Source organism: Anguilla rostrata, chromosome 1 (genome assembly GCF_018555375.3).
Source record: "Anguilla rostrata isolate EN2019 chromosome 1, ASM1855537v3, whole genome shotgun sequence".
Lineage (NCBI taxonomy): Eukaryota > Metazoa > Chordata > Actinopteri > Anguilliformes > Anguillidae > Anguilla > Anguilla rostrata.
The window spans coordinates 40,804,335-40,826,368 of record NC_057933.1 but is presented as its reverse complement, the minus strand read 5'-3'; the positions used below and the strand labels follow the sequence as shown (position 1 = coordinate 40,826,368).

General features: G+C 40.7%; 1 protein-coding gene across 4 annotated transcripts in view; it reads right to left on the bottom strand.

Moving 5' to 3' along the window:
• Nucleotides 1-18,755, bottom strand: part of eml1 (EMAP like 1) — a 94,136-nt gene extending 75,381 nt beyond the window's left edge. For 2 of the 4 annotated variants that reach the window (XM_064337149.1, XM_064337160.1), the window contains exon 1: nt 3,198-3,357. In XM_064337149.1, coding sequence (XP_064193219.1) covers nt 3,198-3,321 — 124 coding nt within the window. In that variant the 5' untranslated portion in view covers nt 3,322-3,357. Of the gene's footprint in view, nt 1-3,197; nt 3,358-18,508 lie in introns of those variants that run through there. The other 2 variants (XM_064337195.1, XM_064337169.1) reach the window with 2 other exon arrangements.
• Nucleotides 18,756-22,034: the final 3,279 nt, after the last annotated feature.

Below are 22,034 nucleotides of genomic sequence, written 5' to 3'. Positions count from 1 at the left end.
TTAAAACGTATTTTTCTAAGCCTAAATTTCCCACGATAAAAATTCACCCGAACCGTCCGGGCGTGGTAATGAGAACTGTCAGTTAGCTATGATTGACAGACCGTGCCCCGTTACCATAGCTACCCCCATGATACGCGCTCTCTTTGGGAGACTGAATTTTCACACGCTAGCTAGCTTAGTAGGGCTAGTATATCAAGTATCGGTAGATAGCTAAGGTAAGGACGTTGACTTATATCCAATGATCATTTTTGATATCTAGCTAGCCAAGTTAAGATAAAAGCACAACTATAACGTCCTCATAAAAGCAAACTAGCAAGCTAACGTTATCGATAACATTGCCTTATGAAAGCAAACCTCCTAGCTAGCTAACGTTAGCTAGCTAGCTAAATGAATATAACCAGAAATAATCTAAAGGCACTCCAATTTAAGTGAACCTAACGTTAGTCAAATATTTGCATTGTCTGAACAGCAGGACGGTGTGTCCTGTCAGATTTCTTTACGGGGCGTGGAAATGGGAGTGGTTACTGTATTAATGACGTCGCAAAATGACAACTTTCTAAACCGGTTGAAAATAGGACGATGAATTTAAAACGCATATTTCTCCAAGAATACAGAACGGACATATTTAATACTTTGCTCATTGTGTTTCTTCAATGCCTCTTGTGCAAATAGCACATAAAACCGAGAAAGTGTGAAAATCACCATGGTACTCCTTTAACAAGAATAGATCTTGCATTAACCAGGACCTATGCAGCCTTCACATCACCACATGCTCACGCAGACAATATGTAAGGTACGGTATACTTTATGCCCTGTTTTCCTCTGTAAAGCACGTCTGTGACATTGTCCCCGTAATGCATGCTATACAAATAAGGTCCAGGGCCCCAGCCTGGGCCATGACTGGTACGCCTTGGATGAGTCAGAGGAGGAAGAAGACTGGAACAAGCTGGATGGGTCTGGATGGTGTGAGTGGTGTGGAAACCCTCACCACCGTGGGTATTGTGCCCTGCCTGGAGAGCTCTCGGAGATCTCAGCCCCACCCAGTGGTCCCATCAGAGGCCACAGATTCACTGCCCTGTCCAGAGGGCCTGCCGGAGAGAGTCCAATTGCTCTGTTATGCTTTGGGGGGAATTTTCTTGGCATGGTTTAGGTCCACTTGTCTCCTTAGAGGCAAGGGTCATTGCAAATCAGTACAAAGTTATTCTGAGTGATCATTATCCTATGATGAGAAATTTTTATCCTGATGGAAGTGGTCTCTTCCAGGATGCCAATGCCCACATCCACAGGGCTCCAGGGGTCACTGAATGGTTTGATGAATATGAAAAACACCTATGGGAGATGTTGGACCGACGAGTGAAGACTGTGCCTCCACCACCATCATCAAAACATCAAATGAGGATATATCTTTTGGAAGAATGGTGTTCCATCCCTTCAGTAGAGTTCCAGAGACTTGTAGAATCTATGCCAAGATGAATTGAAGCTATTCTGGCAGCTCATGGTGGCCCAACACCTTACTTAGACACTTTATGTTGGTTTTTTCCTTTAATTTGTCACCCAATTCTATATTTTAAAGAAACACAACAATATCAATAATGCCACATAGTGATATCCACAGAAAGAAAATAAAAATAAAATGTATGGCAGGCTCAAGTGGAAGTATGCTTCTTTAGAAGTCTTTTAAAAGCAGATATAGACTTGTTTTCCTGGATAAACCATTCCAGAGCCTGGGAACCCTAATATAAAAAGCCCCACCATGTTTTATTTTCGGATTTCAGTAGAACCTTATTTGAACATGTCCGAGAACATTCTAGAATGTAGCCACTAATAAGTTCTGAGAAATGTTAACAGGAGCACAATGCCTAAAGGTAATTCTGCAATTCCTCGGAATGGCCAAACAGAGGCCAGGTAAGCAAGGGAACACAAATAGCCTTGATCTATTGAAGCTTTACCCTGGCTGACATGAACAAAATATTTCCTCCAGAGTCATATTCCACTGAATGACCTCCCTGCTGCGTTCATTTGCTGTGTGCAATAAAAATGGCTGCCAGGAAATGCACTGTGCATCTGTCAAAAAGCTGTGCCAGTGCAGTGTTCAACGTCACAGAGCCATAAAATCATTTAAAAATACAATGTTCAGAACCACTGAGCCAAGAAGTATGCAGTGTTCAGTGCCAATGAGCCAAGAAGTATGGAGTGTTCCACACCACTGAGCCAAGAAGTATGCAGTGTTCAACATCACTGAGCCAAGCAGTATGCAGTGTTCAGCACCACTGAGCCAAGAAGTATGCAGTGTTCAGCACCACTGAGCCAAGAAGTATACAGTGTTCAACACCACTGAGCCAAGAAGTATGCAGTGTTCAGCACCACTGAGCCAAGAAGTATGCAGTGTTCAACACCACTGAGCCAAGAAGTATGCAGTGTTCAGCACCACAGAGCCAAGAAGTATGCAGTGTCAAGCACCACAGAGCCAAGTATGCAGTATCAAGCACCACAGAGCCAAGTATGCAGTGTTCAGCACCACAGAGCCAAGAAGTATGCTGTGTTCAGCACCACTGAGCTAAGAAGTATGCTGTGTTCAGCACCACTGACATTTCATTAAACTGGTACATTAATCCTGAGGGAATGCAAACTTTTCCCAACCAAACACAGTGACAGACACGTCTCTGTACAGTTGCCCTGTTACTGAGCTGAAAGCTGTCAGTAAAGGCCAACTGTGTACATTATGGTTAACTGTGTGCATGTTAGCCAGAGAAATCACTAGACTGGCCTGACTCGTCAAAGCTACGCATCATCACAAGGGGACACGTCTGGCTACATGTCTTGGTTTGTTATTGTTCTTGCTGACTGCTCAAAGCTGGGCAGCTTTACACCATTTTGTATCATTTGAACAATGTATAACAGCAACGTACTGTAGCACAGTCCAGCATTGCACAGATCTCCGGAATATGATTAAATACAACAACGATGCAGTTGGTCTGGCAAAATGCAAATGACAGCCAAAATAAATAACTGTCTTACAGTGCAGACTTGTCTCCAGCTGTGCCCACCAAACCAGCTGTGCTCCCAATAAGTTGTTCAACATCACATCACAGCTTCTCCCCTCCCCCACCACTCAACCCAACATTGCATCACAATTCCTCCCAGCTGCTGCCAGCCCAAGCCCTTCCCCACCCCTGCCCTGCATACAGCTCACTGACCCATGATGAAGCCGGCCTTAAGGGTGATCAGGATGTCACATTGGGGAAGCTCCGCTGGGATGGGCTTCATGGGTGAATCCTGAATGCTGCCTGGTGAGGACCCCACTATGCTCTCCACCACCATGCACAGCGTCTAAGCACCTGACTGGCAAAGTGAGAAGGAGAATAAACACTCCTCCTTCCCCCTTCCCCCAGCTTGCTCCACCACATGGCACACTGAGCTGGATGGTGATGTCATTAAGAGGCAGATTAGGGCCCATAAGCTGTCTCAAAATCAAAGTAGGGGGTGGATACTACATGGGAAGTATAGATGGCTTCATTGTACAAGCCTGATTTCAGGCCGGGCTGAAGACCACACTGCCAGATGACCGAGATCACAGCCAAAAGAGAGAAACATGCTGTCTGTTGCGGGTATTTATTTATGAGGGTGATATTACTGGTCAGTATGGTATGATCATCGTGGGTTATTGATCAGAATGCACACAGTTGCTTAAAATGAAGAGCGTCTAACATAAGATGACAGTACAGCTTGACAATACTTTGACTGTTAAGCAGCAGCTTTTGTATATGTGTGTGGTCCTACAAGGAATGGAATATAGAAATAAAATAATAAATTACAATGAAAACAACTTGCAATTGTCATTCACAGGACAGCCACTTCGCTACAACGTAATATAGATTAACAGTAATAAAGCAGTGTCAATATTTAAACATTTTCACTAACAATTTAAAGTGACAATCTCGAAGATTTCAGTTTCGTTCTCTATGGCGGTGCCAATGGCGAGAAGCGGTAATTGCAGGTGTGTTTTTGGACCTCACTTCCCATAGATCCAACCGGATCCAACCAGTGTCGCCTGTGTGACGTCAGTCAGTTGGCACGCCAACTATAACACTTACTATTTACTGAATAAAAAACTGTTGTTATACAAGTAACGTTATGTACATACTCATTCGTTGTCTAACATTAGGCTAACTCAAGATGTCTTTACACTGCCGAGCCGGGTTAAAATGCCGTAGAAAACCTGGGGTAGAATTAGTGATGATCAATTTCTGCAAACGTTCTTTATCCACCTTTTGCCCGGTATGAACATCTTTACACTGCAGAGAAGAATTTGCAGGATTCGCTGTGGCTCGTGCAATTATGTATCTCGTGCACAATAAGCAGTCTTTTTTGTGAATAATTGTTGTGTGTTATTTTTGAAACAACTGCCTTGCAAAATGTTACACCTGGTGTTTCTGGTTTTGCTAGCTAAACTGTTCGAGAATAAAGCTGAGCTGGGTGTTAAATTAGCAATCAGAACAAGAAGAATAAAACAAAAACAAAAGAGATTTAATCAAAAAGGGCATAAAGGCTGAAGGAACATATGAGGAAGCGTAATAAAATAATGACAATGCTAATCCATACTGCCGTATTCTTTTATTTAGTTTTCTCCTGCATGACGTCTTCAGCAATCAGACCCAGCTCTGCTCCAGATACCCCGGCTTTATTCCAATCATTATAATATATTGATGAACTCGATGGCAATGTAAATAACGGTAACGTTAAGGCCAGTTCAGATCAATGATTCGCAACGAGGCGAAACGGTTTTAGAATGTTGCAGAGAAAATTGCAGCGGTGTGAACTGGCTAGTAGCAGAGTCGTTGCCTGCACTGAGGTTTTAAAAGACCGTCCTTGTCAAATCGCCAAGTGCAGTTTTAGAACGTTTACAATCAGACGTCTTGGAATTTTGCAAGTTGCACCCAGTCTCGTTGCAAATCATTGATCTGAACTGGCCTTTAGTTAGCTACACTGCAACGTTGCAACAAGGTAGCATTGCATTCGAGAGACGGTTTGCGAGGTCGGTACCGGTCGGTAACGTTAGCTAGCGTTTTTTTCTAATTGTTAGCCGACATTAGATTGTGTTAATTACATTAGCTAGCTAGCTAACACAACGTTACCTGATATGAGAGATGGATACTGTGCGCAACGTTGTCTAAACTAATGTTGTCTTTCTTGACATGGTCCGGTAACTAGCGTTAGCTGTGCAAATAGCTATGTAATTTAGTAAAGTTACATTGTCATTAAATGTAATACGAAATCTACATCAACAAATAATATGATCTGCCATGTTACCCAGAAACCTTTTAGGGTTCCATAACTCCCCCAACCCCCCCTTTCTCTGTTATTGTAACGCATGCAGACACCGGAAAAAACAGTACGCCGCTCACACACAAGAGTTGAAGAGCGAGCCTGTTGCGTTAGTTCCGCCTACACTCTCTGGCGGACCAACCACTGATGGGTGATGAAAAACGCGTCACTAACTGTGCGCCGCTTGTGATTTTTTCCTGGGAATGTCGCCACAGACACCAAGTTTTTTAATCATGAATTATGATAATAATAATAGTATAAATTAATATAAAAATAGGCTCAATCACCATTGTGTTACCCAATGCAGCGATAGATAGTGACTTAAAAGACATTAATTTTAATGAAAATCTTCGAGATTATTACTTTAAGTAATGAAGAACAATTTATACTAGCTTTTCCATATTTATTGTGGCTAGCTAGCTAGTCAGGCCCACTCAGGTTCTCAGTATTTATTTAATATTTGATTTAATTATATTTAACGATTAATATTGGTAATTTTAATTATTAATTGAAATTCCAAATTTATGGTGAGATATTTTAGATAATAATAATTTTATGAGACTGATTACTTGCTACACCATTGGTGCTCTGAGAGGATTGTAAAAATGAACACACTTTAACTATTTATCCTCACCATTTTATAATTAGTAGACATGTATTCCCTACAACAAACTAAAAAAATATTCACTAAACAGTAGATAGTATGTTTAGTAGACAGTACATATTTTGAGGACACAGCAGTTAGGAGGCTGTTTCAGACCTGGTGCTATTTTATGTTCATCTGAGCAGATACTAAAATACTAGAGAAGTATTGCAGTCTGGTGCAGACTTGCTTACTAAAACTACACTCTGTCCAATCAGGATCAACAGGGCTGACTGCCAGACCTAATTACTGGGACAGCTGAAATAAGGGGAGAGAGCTGGGCTTAACCCCTGCAGTAATGAAATATCAATATGGAAATTAATTGATGGGAGAAACCCTTGGAGACAGTCTGACATTTTAGTTTATTAGCAATAGATTTTGGCAGATATTCAGGTTCAAACACAGATATTCCATATATTAAACATATTCCTCTTGGCGTGCTTTCCACTGAAAATTCTATTTCTGCTATTATTGAAGGCAAGCATGTACTGATTAGTTGAATGATAGATATTATTAAAATAGTGCAAGCAAGAACAAAACTTCCTATTACCAAACATCCAAATGCGCCCTCAAACCGTGTGTCATAAGTAATAATACTGATTACAGCGACAGGCACTGGTTATGGCATACAAGCATAATACACCAATATGCCAAATATAATCTACAAGGATGATTCACACATAAATTGCATCTATAGTTTTATGTTAGATTTACAGATACATACATAGCATTTTTTTTTTTTTGAAAGTTTAAAAAAGTTAAAACATGATAAACACTTGCAAATGCATTTTATAAGAGCAACCAAATGTTAGGAGTGTTGAGGAATGGGCCTAGCTCTACAAGTATTAACAGCAACAATAATGTGTGGCCCAACTGAGAAGATAGCCGGCTAATTTATACTTCATCACAGGGCATTTTTGATAAATGTCGCTCTTCAGAAATGACTGAAAACTGAAAACAAATGACACTTTTTCTCAATGTCACAAACCTCTAGAATGTGTATGTAGCAGACACCGTCATACTTTGTCACGGAGTGTGATTGGACAATTTACAAATAGTCAGGGGTTTGGAATCTCATTATCATACAAACTACTGATGCCCCCCCGCAGGCCTTCGCCAAAGTATAAATGCCGAACTTTGTGCAGTACCATCTTTTTTAAACACTTGTTTCTACTTGAATTTCAGCAGTTATCCTCCAAGTGTCTCTGTTGGCACATATTGCAACATATCTTCAGACCAAAGGAGAAACATTAGTCTAGACTGGCACATAAAGACACAAGAACACAAGAAAAGACCAGTGAGAATAGATACAAGCAAGGCCAAAACAGTAATCAGAAAGAATAAGTATACCATTGCAGTCTGAAGTCCCACTACATTGTACTCCAGATTTGACGAGAACTGTCCATCTGAACTTCAAGTTTACAAACAGCAAGCTATGCAAAATATTTAAATGTCCGGAGATACAGTGAAAAAAATATTTCCAAGTTAAACCCAATGCATGCAAGACCTCTTGTGGACAGGACACCGAGGTCCTGAGATTGCTAATCTCTGACATTTATTGCTCTTGCAACCAAAGTGGAAACAACAACCTCTGTGATCTAGCTTTATTAGTATTAGGACTGGACTGGGGGTGCTTGTTAAATGGACAAACTCCGCAACAATGGTGGTAATTAAAAACTCTGTATAGGGCATTGTTCTAGTGTACCATGTACTAAGCACCCCCAGTCCCGTCTCACATGCAATAATATACACCAGGCGTGACAAACTGGATAGTAGTGTCTATCTGGGAGTTCATAAAAATATTATTTCACCACAAAAATTGTGTTCCATCATAACAATAAAAGCCAACAATAGGCCAAAAGTATGCCAAAACAACTGTGAAAAATTCTGCTCACTAAATAGCAAAATACACAAATTCTTGTGTAATTATACCATGTCATTCTACCATCAATATCAGCTGTTATGGAATACTTCCACAATCCTACCATTAGTTGTACACATAGAGGTGTCCCTTTCAAGATTCAGTTTAGTGTTTCATTTGGTGCTGCTTTCCTGTGAGATCTTCCCGGCAGAGACAAATTAACATTCTCCCCCCACAGGAACTACTTGTTGTTCACACAACTACCACTAGATGCAAAATGTGAGCACTCAAATCCAAATCTGACAGTTAAAACTTTTTAAAAGGAAAGGAGAGGAAAATACAGTATATTATAGTGACACATAAATAGGGACAGGCTATTATTGCTACCCATAACATTTTTGTGTGTATTGGAGTCAAATTTGCATTTATAAACGAACGGCTATTCATAGAACTTTGTGGTCAGATTGTGAAAAAATAACAATAGTCATATACTACAGGCTTGAGCACAGTCCATGTTAGTTTTACTTAGAATATTTGTCTGCAATAAGTGTACAGCAAAATGTTTTCAATTCTGATTCATTCAAGATAATGAGTCATGTCTCTCCTGTCAGTGTCTATTTCTTTCTTACAGAATATAGTTGGATAGCAAATAGGCTAGTATGACTCTTTTTTTGTAGCCCATTAAGCAGTCAACTGTACAGTAGATAGATAGCTGTTGCTACTATGTTGCCTCAACAATTGTAACTTTATTCATGAATGTATTCCTAAACATCATAGGCATATGATTTAAATGTATTTTTTACATTGAAAAATGTAGAAGACGTTATATATATACCGCACACCGGTGTATACAAATCGATGAAGTCCGAAGAAGCAGCGAAAACATTGATTTATTGTCAAGTAGCCTGCAAAATGTTCAAAATTCAAGGCAAATTAACATTTCGATCACAGACCTTCATTAGTATCTAGATGCATATGCAATAATGGTTCAAGTTAAAAGCTAGACGTTGCCCGGCAATAAAGGCCAATATAATTGATTAATAGCACACAGCCAGTACTATCTTATAATCATTGCGAGCCTACCTATCACAAACTAGTATACAAATGTTGCAATTTTCAAATTCTATTTGAAGACAATTTCTATTTACAAATACAGGGTAAACACAGAGGACAGGAATAAGAAATCAGGCTGAGGATACATGGGAAGGCAACAAAAACCGAACAAAGACTAAACAAATGCAGAGAACAATCAGGTGGAACTAATGACTAGTGACACAAAGGTGAGGAAACTTGATCGCCAAGAGTTCTCTATTACCAACGTCGTAGTTTCTCTCAGCGTGGTTAAGACACTTCGAGAAAAAGGCATAAGAATGAAGCTTCTGAACTCTGGGGGAGCACTGAGACAGGACAGCCCCTACTCCCACATCCCCCTTATGATGAGGGGTAGTGTGGGGTTGGGGTGCATGAGTATAGATGCTGAGCAGAAGTGACGCTTCAGGTTGTGAAATGCTAGTTCTGCTTCCAGTGACGAGGAGAACTTAGTGTGTGCGCCCTTGGTAAAAACAGTCAGGGGAGTGGCTAAGGAGTTTAAATTTCTAATGAACCGCCTGTAGAAGTTGGCCCAGGAAACGCCTAACCTCCATGATTGAGGAGGCCTGGATCTTTTTGGAGTCCATCTTGAGCAACCCCTCAGCAATGAACCTCAGGAAGGTGGTTTAGTAAGTGTGAAATTCACTTTTCTCATGCTTGTTGAAAAGACTCTGGTGTTAAAGGAGTCTCTGGAGCACCTGACACATGTTGGATGAGATCTTGCATAGACTGCGAGAAGATTAAGATGTCATCCAGGCACACAAACACACATCGGTTGAGCAGGTCCCAGAGAACATCATTAATGAACGCCTGGAAAACAGCAAAGGAGTTAGTTAGGCTGAACGGCATAATCAAGTATTCGTAGTGCCCTATGGGGGTGTTGAAGATGTTCTTCAATTGATCCCCTTCCTGTATTCACACTAGATGGTAGGTGTTGCAGAGATCTAACTTGGTGAAAACGTTGGCCCCCTGTAAGGACTCAAAGTCTACATTTATCAGGTAGAGGATAATGATTTTTGAAAGTTATTTGGTACTGTAACATAAGCATTCATAGATGGTGCAGTCATATGTTATGTTTGATGTCATGTTTCATTTGCCATGAAGCTAGAACATTGCCAGTATTTTCCTGATGGAATATTATCTTTTTATTGTACATAAGGTGGACTATGGGGTAGTAGCATCAACATGGGCATGGCAAGTATTTATTCAAATGTACTGTGTGCTGATAAGTGCTAGATAAATGTAAAATTTCCCTTTGACTGTTTAGCAACATTTCTGAAACACAGTACTGAGAAATGTTATCTCTGGGCATGCAACAAAAGATTACAGAAAAAATTGAGTGTATGATTACATATATAGGTATGTGTACCAAAGTGTATTGTAATGTTTTTGCATTATGTCATTTGTTCCTATTCTAGCATTTCTATAGGGGCTCTGGTGAAAAATTGACTAATTAAAATGCTTCATAATGGACAAAAAGTATTTTATTCATTTTCGGAGAGGTTTTCATTTCAAATTCAGTTGATGCAACACAGTTGCTGTCAAACACTCATGACCGCAGCGACTTTATATAAACAACACAGGTAGTGCTCATGACCACAGTGACTTACGCAAACAACACAGGTAGTGCTCATGACCACAGTGACTTTACATAAACAACACTGGTAGTGCTCATGACCGCAGCGACTTTACATAAACAACACAGGTAGTGCTCATGACCACAGTGACTTTACATAAACAACACTGGTAGTGCTCATCACCAGTGACTTTTCAGTGAGCTCAGGCAGCGCTTAAGTGTTTATGGCAACATAACTCAGGAGGTAAGAGCGGTTTTCTGGCAGTTGGAGGGTTGCCGGTTCGATCCCCCTCCCTGGGCATGTCAAAGTGTCCCTGAGTAAGACACCTAACCCCTAATTGCTCCCAACGAGCTGATTGGTACCTTGCATGGCAGCCTTTCACCGTTGGTGTGTGAGTGTGTGTGTATATGGGTGAATGAGAGGCATCAATTGTAAAGCGCTTTGGATAAAAGCTCTATATAAATGCGGTCCATTTACCATTTATGGCAGTAATGCATTCAGAAAGTTGTGATTAGGGTGTGGAGGTGTTTTGGCCCATAGCTGCAGGTTTGAAAAGGTTACAATTCCTCTCTATCTACAGCTGAATGTGAACAAGTGTATCCTGGGGAGCATGAGACTGATGGCCTTGGGGAATGTGGGGGATATGATAACAGAGGGCATGCATTTAAATGCCAGCAGACTTTTAGCAGAATGGGCGGTGAATGAGTGGCAATATTGGGTGAGCAGGAGGAGTCCCCCCCCCCCCTTTACTGAATTCAGTGTATTGGGTCTGAGATAAATGGGGGCATGGGGGGGGGGGAAACAACCCAAAAACTAAGTCACATATGTAGATGTGCATTGGAAAAATTTCTCTGTTTATGTCTCAAAAAAAAAGCACATTTCTGGATTCCAAAAGATCTTGCATCGGATAATTTAACCTGTTTATTTCACAATCATTTATCATGGCCCATTTGAATTTATGAGTGTGATTTTTTTAAACAGTATTAACATGTATTTAATGCATTTACATCAAGAACAAGCCATCAGAAATATCATTCGGACTGAACATTCATATTTTAAAATTCAGGAATATACTGACACCAAGTGGACCTCAGGCGTAACTCCAATAACATTTCAAGTGACAAGAACCAAATAAATAAATACAAGTAGATGTACTTTTTAAATCACAAAAAACTTCTGTCTCTCATAAAACCACATTGAAACTGCAGCAGGAAGTATTCAGTTTCTCTCTTTTGTCTCCCGATTTGGCTGTTGTTGAACTTTCTCTGCTGGTTATTAAAAGTTTACATGCATGCACAATACCAAAATGATAAATAGTGAGAAAATATGAGTCAGCTAAGATAAATCCCTGTTAAATATATGAAAATATTCATTATAATTCTTTTATTCATTATTATAAACATAAATATCAATTTTTAAATTGTACTTCTTTGATCACAGTGGTCTTGGATCCAATATTTTTTAAACAAAACAATATTTATACATATAACCTCTGAAGGCACAGTGGCATTGTGCAAGCTAATTTGAAGTAACTTGAAGTGTATTTTTTGTATTATTTATTTATTTATTTATTTATTTATTCTGTAAACAGCAAACATTAAATTCCATTGTAAAACCAGTATGTAAACAGAAACTGTAAGTATCCTTATGTAAGTATAAAATATCCTTCGTGGCGCACAAGAACTGTCTGGACAAAACATACACTAAAACTGAAATAGTATCAAAAAACATAATTCTGTAAAACTAGGAAACATTAGGACACATGATTGCAAGGGAGAGTATATCCAGGCTAAGACTGATTCATTCCATTAGTTTACAGCAGTGCATTATCACACCATCACAAATACAAACCATAACAGTCCTACAGGCGAGCCTCGTGCTCTCTGCTTAATTGAAAAGTTGTTACATTTTTCATACAATTTCACATTGATACATCGATACATTGATACTGTCCTTTACTGAGGAATCTTGTTTGCAATTTAAATTTTCCCTATAATATGAAACAACAACATGATGTTATAAACATCAGCCAATATAGCCAGACAATATGACTGATTGAAACATAAAATCTGGGACTGCATGGAACCAAAAAGACTCGACTATAACACTGGAGTCAATATCACAAGCTAAAGTGCAATACATTTGCAATACGATTTCGCCTGCTGTCATGTTGCAAAGTTACAGAATACAGAAATCAGCATACTGAAATCTCTATTGCAACTTTATATAGAACTCACAGCCAACAACGTCTGTTGATTTATTGAAACATAAAGCACTTGTTACTGTCACACATGTTATTCCAATTGCTTCCACTGCTGCGCATGAGGTCTAATAATTGATTTAATAAATTATTGTTTCAAAAAGACTGTGACTTCTTCCACTTTTTAAGTTTTTGTGGATTTTAACAACTTCTAACACTTGTCGATGTTATCTGTGACAGACACCCAGCCTTACGATCAGTAATTGGTAGTATGTTCCGCTTCAGAAGTCACCAGAAATTATCATTTCACAGCGATTCTTTAAAAAAAAAAATCATCTGGGGACCCATGACCCTGGTCCCCCCAAGAGAGTTCTCATGGTCTATGCATTTCAACTTCCCAAATGTACAAACTAAAGTTGTGCCCCAGTATTTAAGCCACTATTTTCCAAACTATGGATCAGAACCCACTGAATCATGGGACAGGATGAGGTGGGACCCACTTGATAAAAAATAATGGTAACCAATATAATACACACTCCAATAACATTCATACCAGTTGTAGGGGAAGTGAGGATTAAGAGAAAGATATTTAAGTGAAAGGGGTTTTAACCAGTTAACACCCTCGTTTGACTTTCGGCACTCTATACCGATTAAGACCCCTGACTTATCCAACATGTAAAATAAATTTAGTGGATTTAATTTGTTAATTGAACAAAGATATCAAAAATTATTTTTAATTGCCAGTATTGGGACAGCGAGACATTTTTTTATTTTGTTTTGGTTTTGGACTTATGTCACTCACTCTGTCTATAGTGCCTAGAGCATGGACCACCAAAAGGTAAATGCAGTTTCAAAATTTTATGTCTATCATATGCCTCAGGTGGATGAGCTGCTGCATTGTGTGGGCATGATTCAATTGTATTAGACACAAAATTTAACCAAGGGCTACTGGCAGATTCCCTTGTTGCCATGGAAAAATCAGCTTTATCCACTCTGTTTGGTTTACATCAATTTGTAAGCATTCCGTACAGGTTGCATGGTGTGCACACTACCATCTAGATGCTAATGGGCAGGCTGGTATGACCACATGCTGTCTATGCTGCTGCTTATTTGGATGACATCACCATCCATGGTAACAACTGGCAGAGGTATATACAGCATTTATGGGCAGTCCTGAACCCAGGTAAGGATGCACTTAAACAGAGGGAGCTACCATATTTCGGGTTCCTCTTGGGACAAGGACAACTATTTCAGCTTGTCCCCAACCCAAGTCTAAAAAGCAAGTGAGGTTGTTATTGGAGCTACCTAGCTATTATTGCCAAACATTTCTACTCTTGCAAGTCCCCTGATAGACCACACTTGAAAGCCCCTGATCTGGTCCAGTGGACAGAGTTGTGCCTGGCTGCTTTTTTGAAAATTTATGGTTGCTTGTGTGGCAATATATTTGATTGACCCTGATTTCTCTGCTCTTCTCTGACAGGTTGACAGGGCTCAGATAAAGGATAAAGAAGGTGGATGGGGTGCAAGCTCAGCTGCAGGGAGAGTCAGTATAGTACCATTGACTGTCCAATACTACCTCCTGGGACAACTCATGGTCCTTTGTTACACTGATGCCCCCGTCCAATAGCTCTACAGAATGAAAAACACCAACTGCACTCATCTGGTGGTACCTAGCTCTCAAGCCATTTTGGTTCTGGGTCATCCATTAGCTAGGGTCCACTAATGCTTATGCTGATTTCCTTTCCCAGGAGGGGGCATTTATTATAAGCACACACCAGATTGGTCTGTATAGTAGGCTATTTGCTTTTGCTATTTGGTTCTGTGTTTGTTTTTAAAGCATAAATAGGCTATGGCCAAATTAAATTTTTCATTTCTTTCATGTGAGATCCTGGTTAAAATGAAATGGTCTGTTGTCAATAAGATAAAAACAGGGGCTAGATGGTGGTGTTGTAACACAACCATTTATGTTTTGGCCCAAAAATTGGCACACTTTTGCCACTAGGTGGGCTATAACAAGCAAATGCCTATAACTCTTCAACCGTTTGACTAATCAGGTTTAAATGTTGCTTCTTATATCTCTGTGTTGGGCAGTGTTTGCAAAGACCGAAAGATATCTTAAAGACATGCCTGCCCACAGCCAAACAGATATCAGCAGCCATTTGACAGGCTTAAGAATGGCCAATCATCATGAAACCTGGTGGGTATGTTGGCCTCTTGACTTGGTGCCATGTAGAATCTGGGATCATTCGGCCATTAGGGGGCGCTGTAGCAAATATGAAGGTTTTCAAAAAGTGTATCTTTGGCTATGGTTAATGGAAAATCATAATTTACATCAGTGCATCCTACTTCTTCAATTAAACAACCATCAGCAACCAATTTGTTTATCCATTTTGAATTTTTGACGAAATCTATTTTTGCTAACTAGTCCAGGTTAAACTAAGCTTCACCAAATTATTCTTGAAAGAATTTGTGGAGTCTGAAATGAAATAATTATCAAAAATGTAGAGTTTTCAAAACAATACGACCGCTATATGCTAATTATTGTGGGCATGGCCATTTTTACTAAAACAGCTGGATGCTTCATCTGATCATCACAAAAGCGGGAAATGTTTGCCTTAGAGGTCGCTTGGTAATCTTGGTGGCCTTTTGCCAATAGGTGGCCTAGTAAGAGGAAAATACATTAAAATGACTCTAACTCATTAATTTTTTGAACAATGAAGCTGAAACTTTGCAGGCTATGTCTTTATATCGGTCTCCCATTGAATGAGCAGTAATGAAGCCATATCTAAAAGAAATATGGCCACCATCAGTCAATCAGTTTTAAGTGGGTGTGTGACAAACTAAGCAATGGTCGATCCTCATGAAAATTGTATGCTTGTTAACCACTAAGCTGGGTACAACCATGTCAAATTTTGACAGAGACTGAAAATGTTTGTAGTGGTGCTGCACTGTTGCACTGCCTGCTTGGACCCTGGAATCACTGCTTTGCAGCGATATTTGTCATTATTATTATTATTATAATTAATAATAATAATAATTTTAATTTTAATAATTAATATTTTTCTCCCTGCAATGGATGTCCATTTTGTGGAACATGGAATACCTAATTTCCAGAAATTTGTAAAAGGAAGTTTTTAACTGTAACCACACTATGAATCCTAAAGTTTTCCAAATTCATTCAAACATTATATACACTCACTGCCCACTTTATTAGGTACACCTATTCAACTGCTCATTAACGCAAATATTTAATCAGCCAATCATGTGGCAGCAACTCAATACATTTAGGCATGTAGACATGGTCAAGACAATCTGCTGAATTTCAAACCAAGCTTCAGAATGGGAAAGAAAGGTGATTTAAGTGACTTTGAACGTGGCATGGTTGTTGGTGCCAGACGGGCTGGTTTGAGTATTTCAGAAACTGCTGATCTACTAGAATGTTCACGCACAAACATCTCTAGGGTTTACAGAGAATGGTCTGAAAAAGAGAAAATATCCAGTGAGCAGCAGTTCTCTGGGCAAAAATGCCTTGTTGATGGTAGAGGTCAGAGGAGAATGGCCAGACTGGTTCCAGCTGATAAAAAGGCAACAGTAACTCAAATAACCACTCATTACAACCGAGGTATGCAGAACGCACAACACGTCGAAGAATTAAGGCAGTTCTGAAGGCAAAAGGGGATCCAACCCGGTACTAGCAAGGTGTACCTAATAAAGTGGCCGGTGAGTGTATATGGAATAGTTGGGAATCGTTTTTAGAAATTAATTATGTAATTATTGGTATTTTGTGGGAAATTACATGTCAATAGTTCTTTTGTGTGAATGAGTGGAATTAAAATTCAACATTCTGTGGGCTGTGGCCAATTCAAATTCCAAAATGTGAATTGAATGGTTGCCCATTCTAAAATTATTCATTTTGCACAGCCTTGCAATATACTGCAGATTTCTTTTGCAGTTGATTAAGTGTTGTATTCATTTTTCAGCTCAATTAATCATACACATTTTAAACATAAAAAACAAATCATTAGCTTGAGTTGAAAAAAATATTTGCTTCTGAAGTCAGAACGATTTAATGTTTGTGATATCATTCTCTTTTCCCTGACAGAACCTTTTTTGAACAATATATTGAGAATATATAGTGGCTGTACTGACAACAGCACAACTGATTAACACTGTTCTGTGTCCAGAAATACATGCAGATTTTATTATTATTCTGAAAAAATGATCTTAATGGATCAACACAACACTGACAAGGATGGAGAGATTTAGTAAATTTTAATTAGTGTTTTGAATTATTTTTTCAAGCAAACACTATGGATAAGTTTTAAAATGCAGTTTAATAAATGTTTTATGTTTTTAAATGCATCAAATTTTAATTGCATGCATAAAAACTGCATAAATTAATTAAAGCAAAAAGAAGTGAACATCTTGCTAAAGAGCGCAACAGTAGTTTGCCATGTAGCACTCTAACTCCACAACATTCTATTCCCATGACCTGCACCCTGCCCCACGCTACTGCCTACTTTATATTTAGAAAATACATTCTGAACTCATGTTATGAAGAAAAAAAACCCAACAGCCCTCCCCTTCCTGGAAAGATGCATGATGGCTTCAAAAAAAAGGAGCCAAGGGAAATGTGATGACATCATTCCAGAAGGAACAGAATTAATGGAGCTGGCTGTACCTCTGAAATTGAGCTGTGGATTCAGCCATAATTACTGCGCACAGCCTGCCTCAGCTTTGCTGCACTCACTCAGAACTGAAGGCCAGCCCAACTGTGAAAAAACCATTTAGGCTTTGTTGCCCTGTAGATCACAGATCTCTTGTTTGTTTCATGAATGAAATGTGCCTTTATTGCAAAACTTTAACTTCCAGCCAAAGCTCCACTATGCAGTTTTTGCTAGTAACTCTTGCGAACATGAGCTATGATGGCATTTCATAATTCATACACTGGGACCACTCTTTATAATCCTGACCAAACATTGTGTCCCTGCATTTAAAAAGATTTTGAGATGGAACATGGAACATGGTGATAGCACCCTCATAAATTGTGATCCACAGACACGGGGGAGGGGTGCAAATGCCTGTAATCACTCCCCTTCCCAGTACTGCTACCTGCCACTGCAGGAAACTAAATGTGCGCCTAGCCCATCAGTGACACTGTGCTATTGGTTGGGGGTGGAGACAGCAATGGCGCTGTGATATGGGTTGGGCTGGGGGTGGAGAGCTATTTATACCCAATTGTCTGCAGGGCAGTCAGCATAGCAACCTTCAACTCTCCCCTACTTCTGGCTCAACTGGAGGGAAACACTGCTCAGAAACAGATCTCCATCGAACTCAGAAATAAAACAAATAATAAACACGCAGCATTCCCAAGCAATCTAAGATGATGTCACAATGTAACATGTAAAATGAGCCAAGTTTCCAGTAACACAGAATAAGGTTCACTTCCAATGAAGCACCCACAGCAACTCTCACATGTACACATCACACATACGGAAAACACACAGTTTGCACACGCACTCTCTCTCTCTCTTTCTCACACATACACAATTACTGTATAATACCGCTGTTTCTAGTCTTTGTGTGGATACACACACACCCACCTCTACCTCTCAAGTTAATTTCATATCAAGTGCATTTATCTCAGGACTCAACAATGACTTCAAAGAACAAATCATTTCACTCTATTAAACCCTCACACTTCCAGCACTATGGAGGTACTGGAGCTGTCATCTGCTTAATAGCTCTGGAGTGATTTGTCACTGTGGGCACCAGCCCGCCCAGGACAGCTCCCCTTCTCCCCTTACACTTACCCATTGGTAGTCCTTCACTGTCCGACATGGTGGTAGGTTGAGGAGGACAGCGACAGACTTTGCTTAAGACAAATCCAGTGTGCGTGCCTTCACTTGTAAACAAACACCCCTGTGAGAGCCTGGGTCACTGCAGCAAACTATCTAACTGGTCTGATGTCGGCTACAGGACGCTAGGAATGCACCTCACAGTCTGGGCTGTTTCTGGCTGCAGGACGATAGGAATGCATCTCACAGGCAGGCAGCCAGGCTGCTATTGGAGGCTAAATTTGCTTGCTCCCTCCTTTCCTTGATTAGACTACTATGTCTCGTCCCACTGCTGACTCATTAATATTGAAAGACTCACTCGCTTTGACCTGTCAGGAGCTGTTGGCAGCTGAAATAGATCCCTGCACTAGGACCCTGGGGATGCCACTAGGAATTGGTGGGTGTCTCCATCTTGAAACAAGGGAAGCTGTAGTCCTGCTTGTTGCAACCAAGGGAAGACAAGATGCACAGACTGGCCACTGGTGTTATGTGCTGCTGTAGGAATTACAATAGCTGAGCTTTCCCATTACATGGAAGCCCATAACTCCACATGGAAAATGACATTAAGAAAGAAAGTCACTTCTGCTTGTCACTTTGATGGAAGTGATTTTACATAGTGTAGCATATTCTATAAAGGAAATCATATTATGTATATAATAGCAGTGAAGGCATAAAAACAAAAGTCACACAACTACAAAAGTAACATATTTTTATGAATTCCTTATTCTGTTTTGAGTACATTTCAACATAAATCATCCTAAAGCACATTTCATCATCCAAAACACTTGTGGGATCATGCAGTGGTTTCAGAAAGTAAATATCACTTTGTGAGATCTCACAACTGAAACATCAGATCAGTCACAGGGCCATGAAGACCAAGAAACTGTTCATGGAACTTCAATATGATGTTACTAGATGGCAAAAAGCTGGATAATGTTATTTTTTAATTGAAGATGCTGTGAACCTTCCTAGAAGCACCAAGTTTTTTCTAATAAAATGTAAAAAGATATGGTACAACTGTAACACTTACATCAGGCCACAATGCCAAACTGAGCAACCATATGAGAAGGGACAGAGAAGTGACAAGACAGCTACAACAAAACAATATTGACAACACAGTACAGCATAGGCCTGAAATAGGCAGTATACTTCGTAAGAAGTAGAAGTTTTTGAGCAAAACAAAGCAATGAGAACATCGGAAGAACAAAAAGACGTGGTGTTGTGTGTTTGTACGGTGCAGTGTGCGACAGCCTCCAGAGAACTTTTGGAAAACTTCTTTCTTGTTCTCCCACCTCCCCCTCTCAGCTATTGGTCCAAATATCACATGGTTGGTTACATCACGGTTGAGAGTTCAGAGGGCAGACTTCACATATTAATGTACGGAGACTCTTCTGTAGAGATGGGAATTCTATGAGTTCCTGCATGTTTGATGAATGGTGCTACTCGTTTCAGTAAGTCATCAAAACGCCTAGCACACATTTGGAAATAAGAGAAAGTGGACCCCCTTGTCTAAACTCCGCATTTGCCGAATGTACAGACAAAACTCTCCATTCTCCATCCTACTTTGATTTAGAGGGCGAACATACTATCTCCTTCGCCCTTATTTCTTCTTTTGCATAGCTAGATAAACTAAAGCCACTTTAAACACTTTAAACTTTTTGTTTTGTGCTGTGATCTCGCGTAGCCCGTGTCTTTATACAACCATGGTGTAGCCGCGAGACAGAGGTCTGGGTGAGATTCCAGCCCCGGTTCTGCCTCTGTAATTATTCGTAATTATTCACGCCCCAGCGGCGTGGAGTGAGCAAGCCTCTCCCTCTCAAAGTGCTACCTGGAGTGGGTCAGTCTTAAACATCTTTTTGACTCCCCGGTGGAGTGGTGGAAGATGGTGTAGGAACATGTGAGGGGCTATTTCTGGTCAGTCGGGCAGAGGAAGGCAATGGAAAAGAGGACAGCTTTTGATCAACTCAATGCTGCCCTCCAAAGACTGAGCCTTCTCTAGTCATGAGGTCTGGATGTTAGCAGCATGGTCGCACAATCCAAACAGCCTCTCTGCCCTCTGCTGGGAGGAGCAGAAAAAACAAACTTTCTGCTTCAAGTGCCAGGGTTTTGAGGAGGATGAGAAATGCACCAGGTTTTTCTTCCACGGGGCATAGTCTAAAGTTAATAACATCTGTGCTTTCTATAACAGCAGAGGGGTGGTGGTGTCTGAAGAAGCAGAGGTCCAGGAGATACCCAGGGTGTTCTAGGAGAGCGTGTACAGTGTAAGGCTTATTGATAGGGCTCTCGTGGGAACATTCCTGGGCTGCCAGGACAGACACTTGGGGTATGAGAGCGTGGAACCTGAGTTGAGCACTGATGAGCTCACAGGGCTATGCGCTCCCTTAACCAACACAAAGCTCCTGGTCCTGATGGAATCCCAGCAGAGTTCTACCAGACTCCCTGGGATCTCAGAAGGAGGATATGGAGGAAGTTTGTTTTCAGGGAAGCGTACAGGGATGGGTGGTTGGAGGCCTAACAGAGACAGAGCGTAGTGGCTCTCGTCCTGAAGAAAGGGAGCCTGAAGGATCTGAATCATCCTCCTCTCAGTCGATTATAAGATAATGGCGAAGGCACTGATGAGGAGGTTCTAAGGCCTGATAACATCAGTGATTGACCCCGACCAGACGTGTACCCAGAAGGTCCATTAATGATAACCTGCTTCTCCTGAGGGATATTATAATCCACTCACGGGAGTGCAGGTCCCCCTTGAGCCTTCTCAGTCTAGACCAAGAGAAGGCCTTTCAGAGGGTAAGTCCTGTGTGCTTGGAGAGGGTGTTGGAGAGGCTCAACGTCCCTAGCCCACTTCTATGCGGGGAAAAACTCTGCATGACAGATATAATGGGCAGAGTTATTGTCAATCAACATCCCTTAGCCCTGTTTGCCATCAGGACTGGAATCATGCAGGGGTGCCCCCTAGCATCCCACCTGTATGTCATCTACTGCAAACCATTCCTCCAGGCTATCAAGGCTAACCCAGGCATTGCCGGTTACCCACTGCTGGGCACCCAGGGAGGACGGCTGACCTACATTGACCAACGTTTACATTGACCTACATTCTCTAGCCTAACTTGTACAACTAAACAGTGTTTACTGTAAGTACTGTACTGTAAGTACTGTAAGTACTTCACCCCCCTACTCACTGACCTCCACGGGCTGCCTGTTATGGCTCGCATCAAATTTAAGACTTTGGTGCTTGCATACCAGGCAGCTAAGGGGTCAGCACCAGGATATATCCAGAGGATCATCAGACCCTACACACCAGCCAGACCTCTCCGTTCTGCCAACTCTGGACGCTTGGCACCTCCCCCTCTTTGTGTCTGTACTTCCCACTCACGTCTGCTGTCTGTCCTGGCCCCTCGCTGGTGGAATGACCTTCTCGTGGCGGTCAGAACAGCAGAGAATCTGACTACCTTCAAGCGCAGACTAAAGACTCATATCTTCAGGCTGCACCTCTCCCCACCCC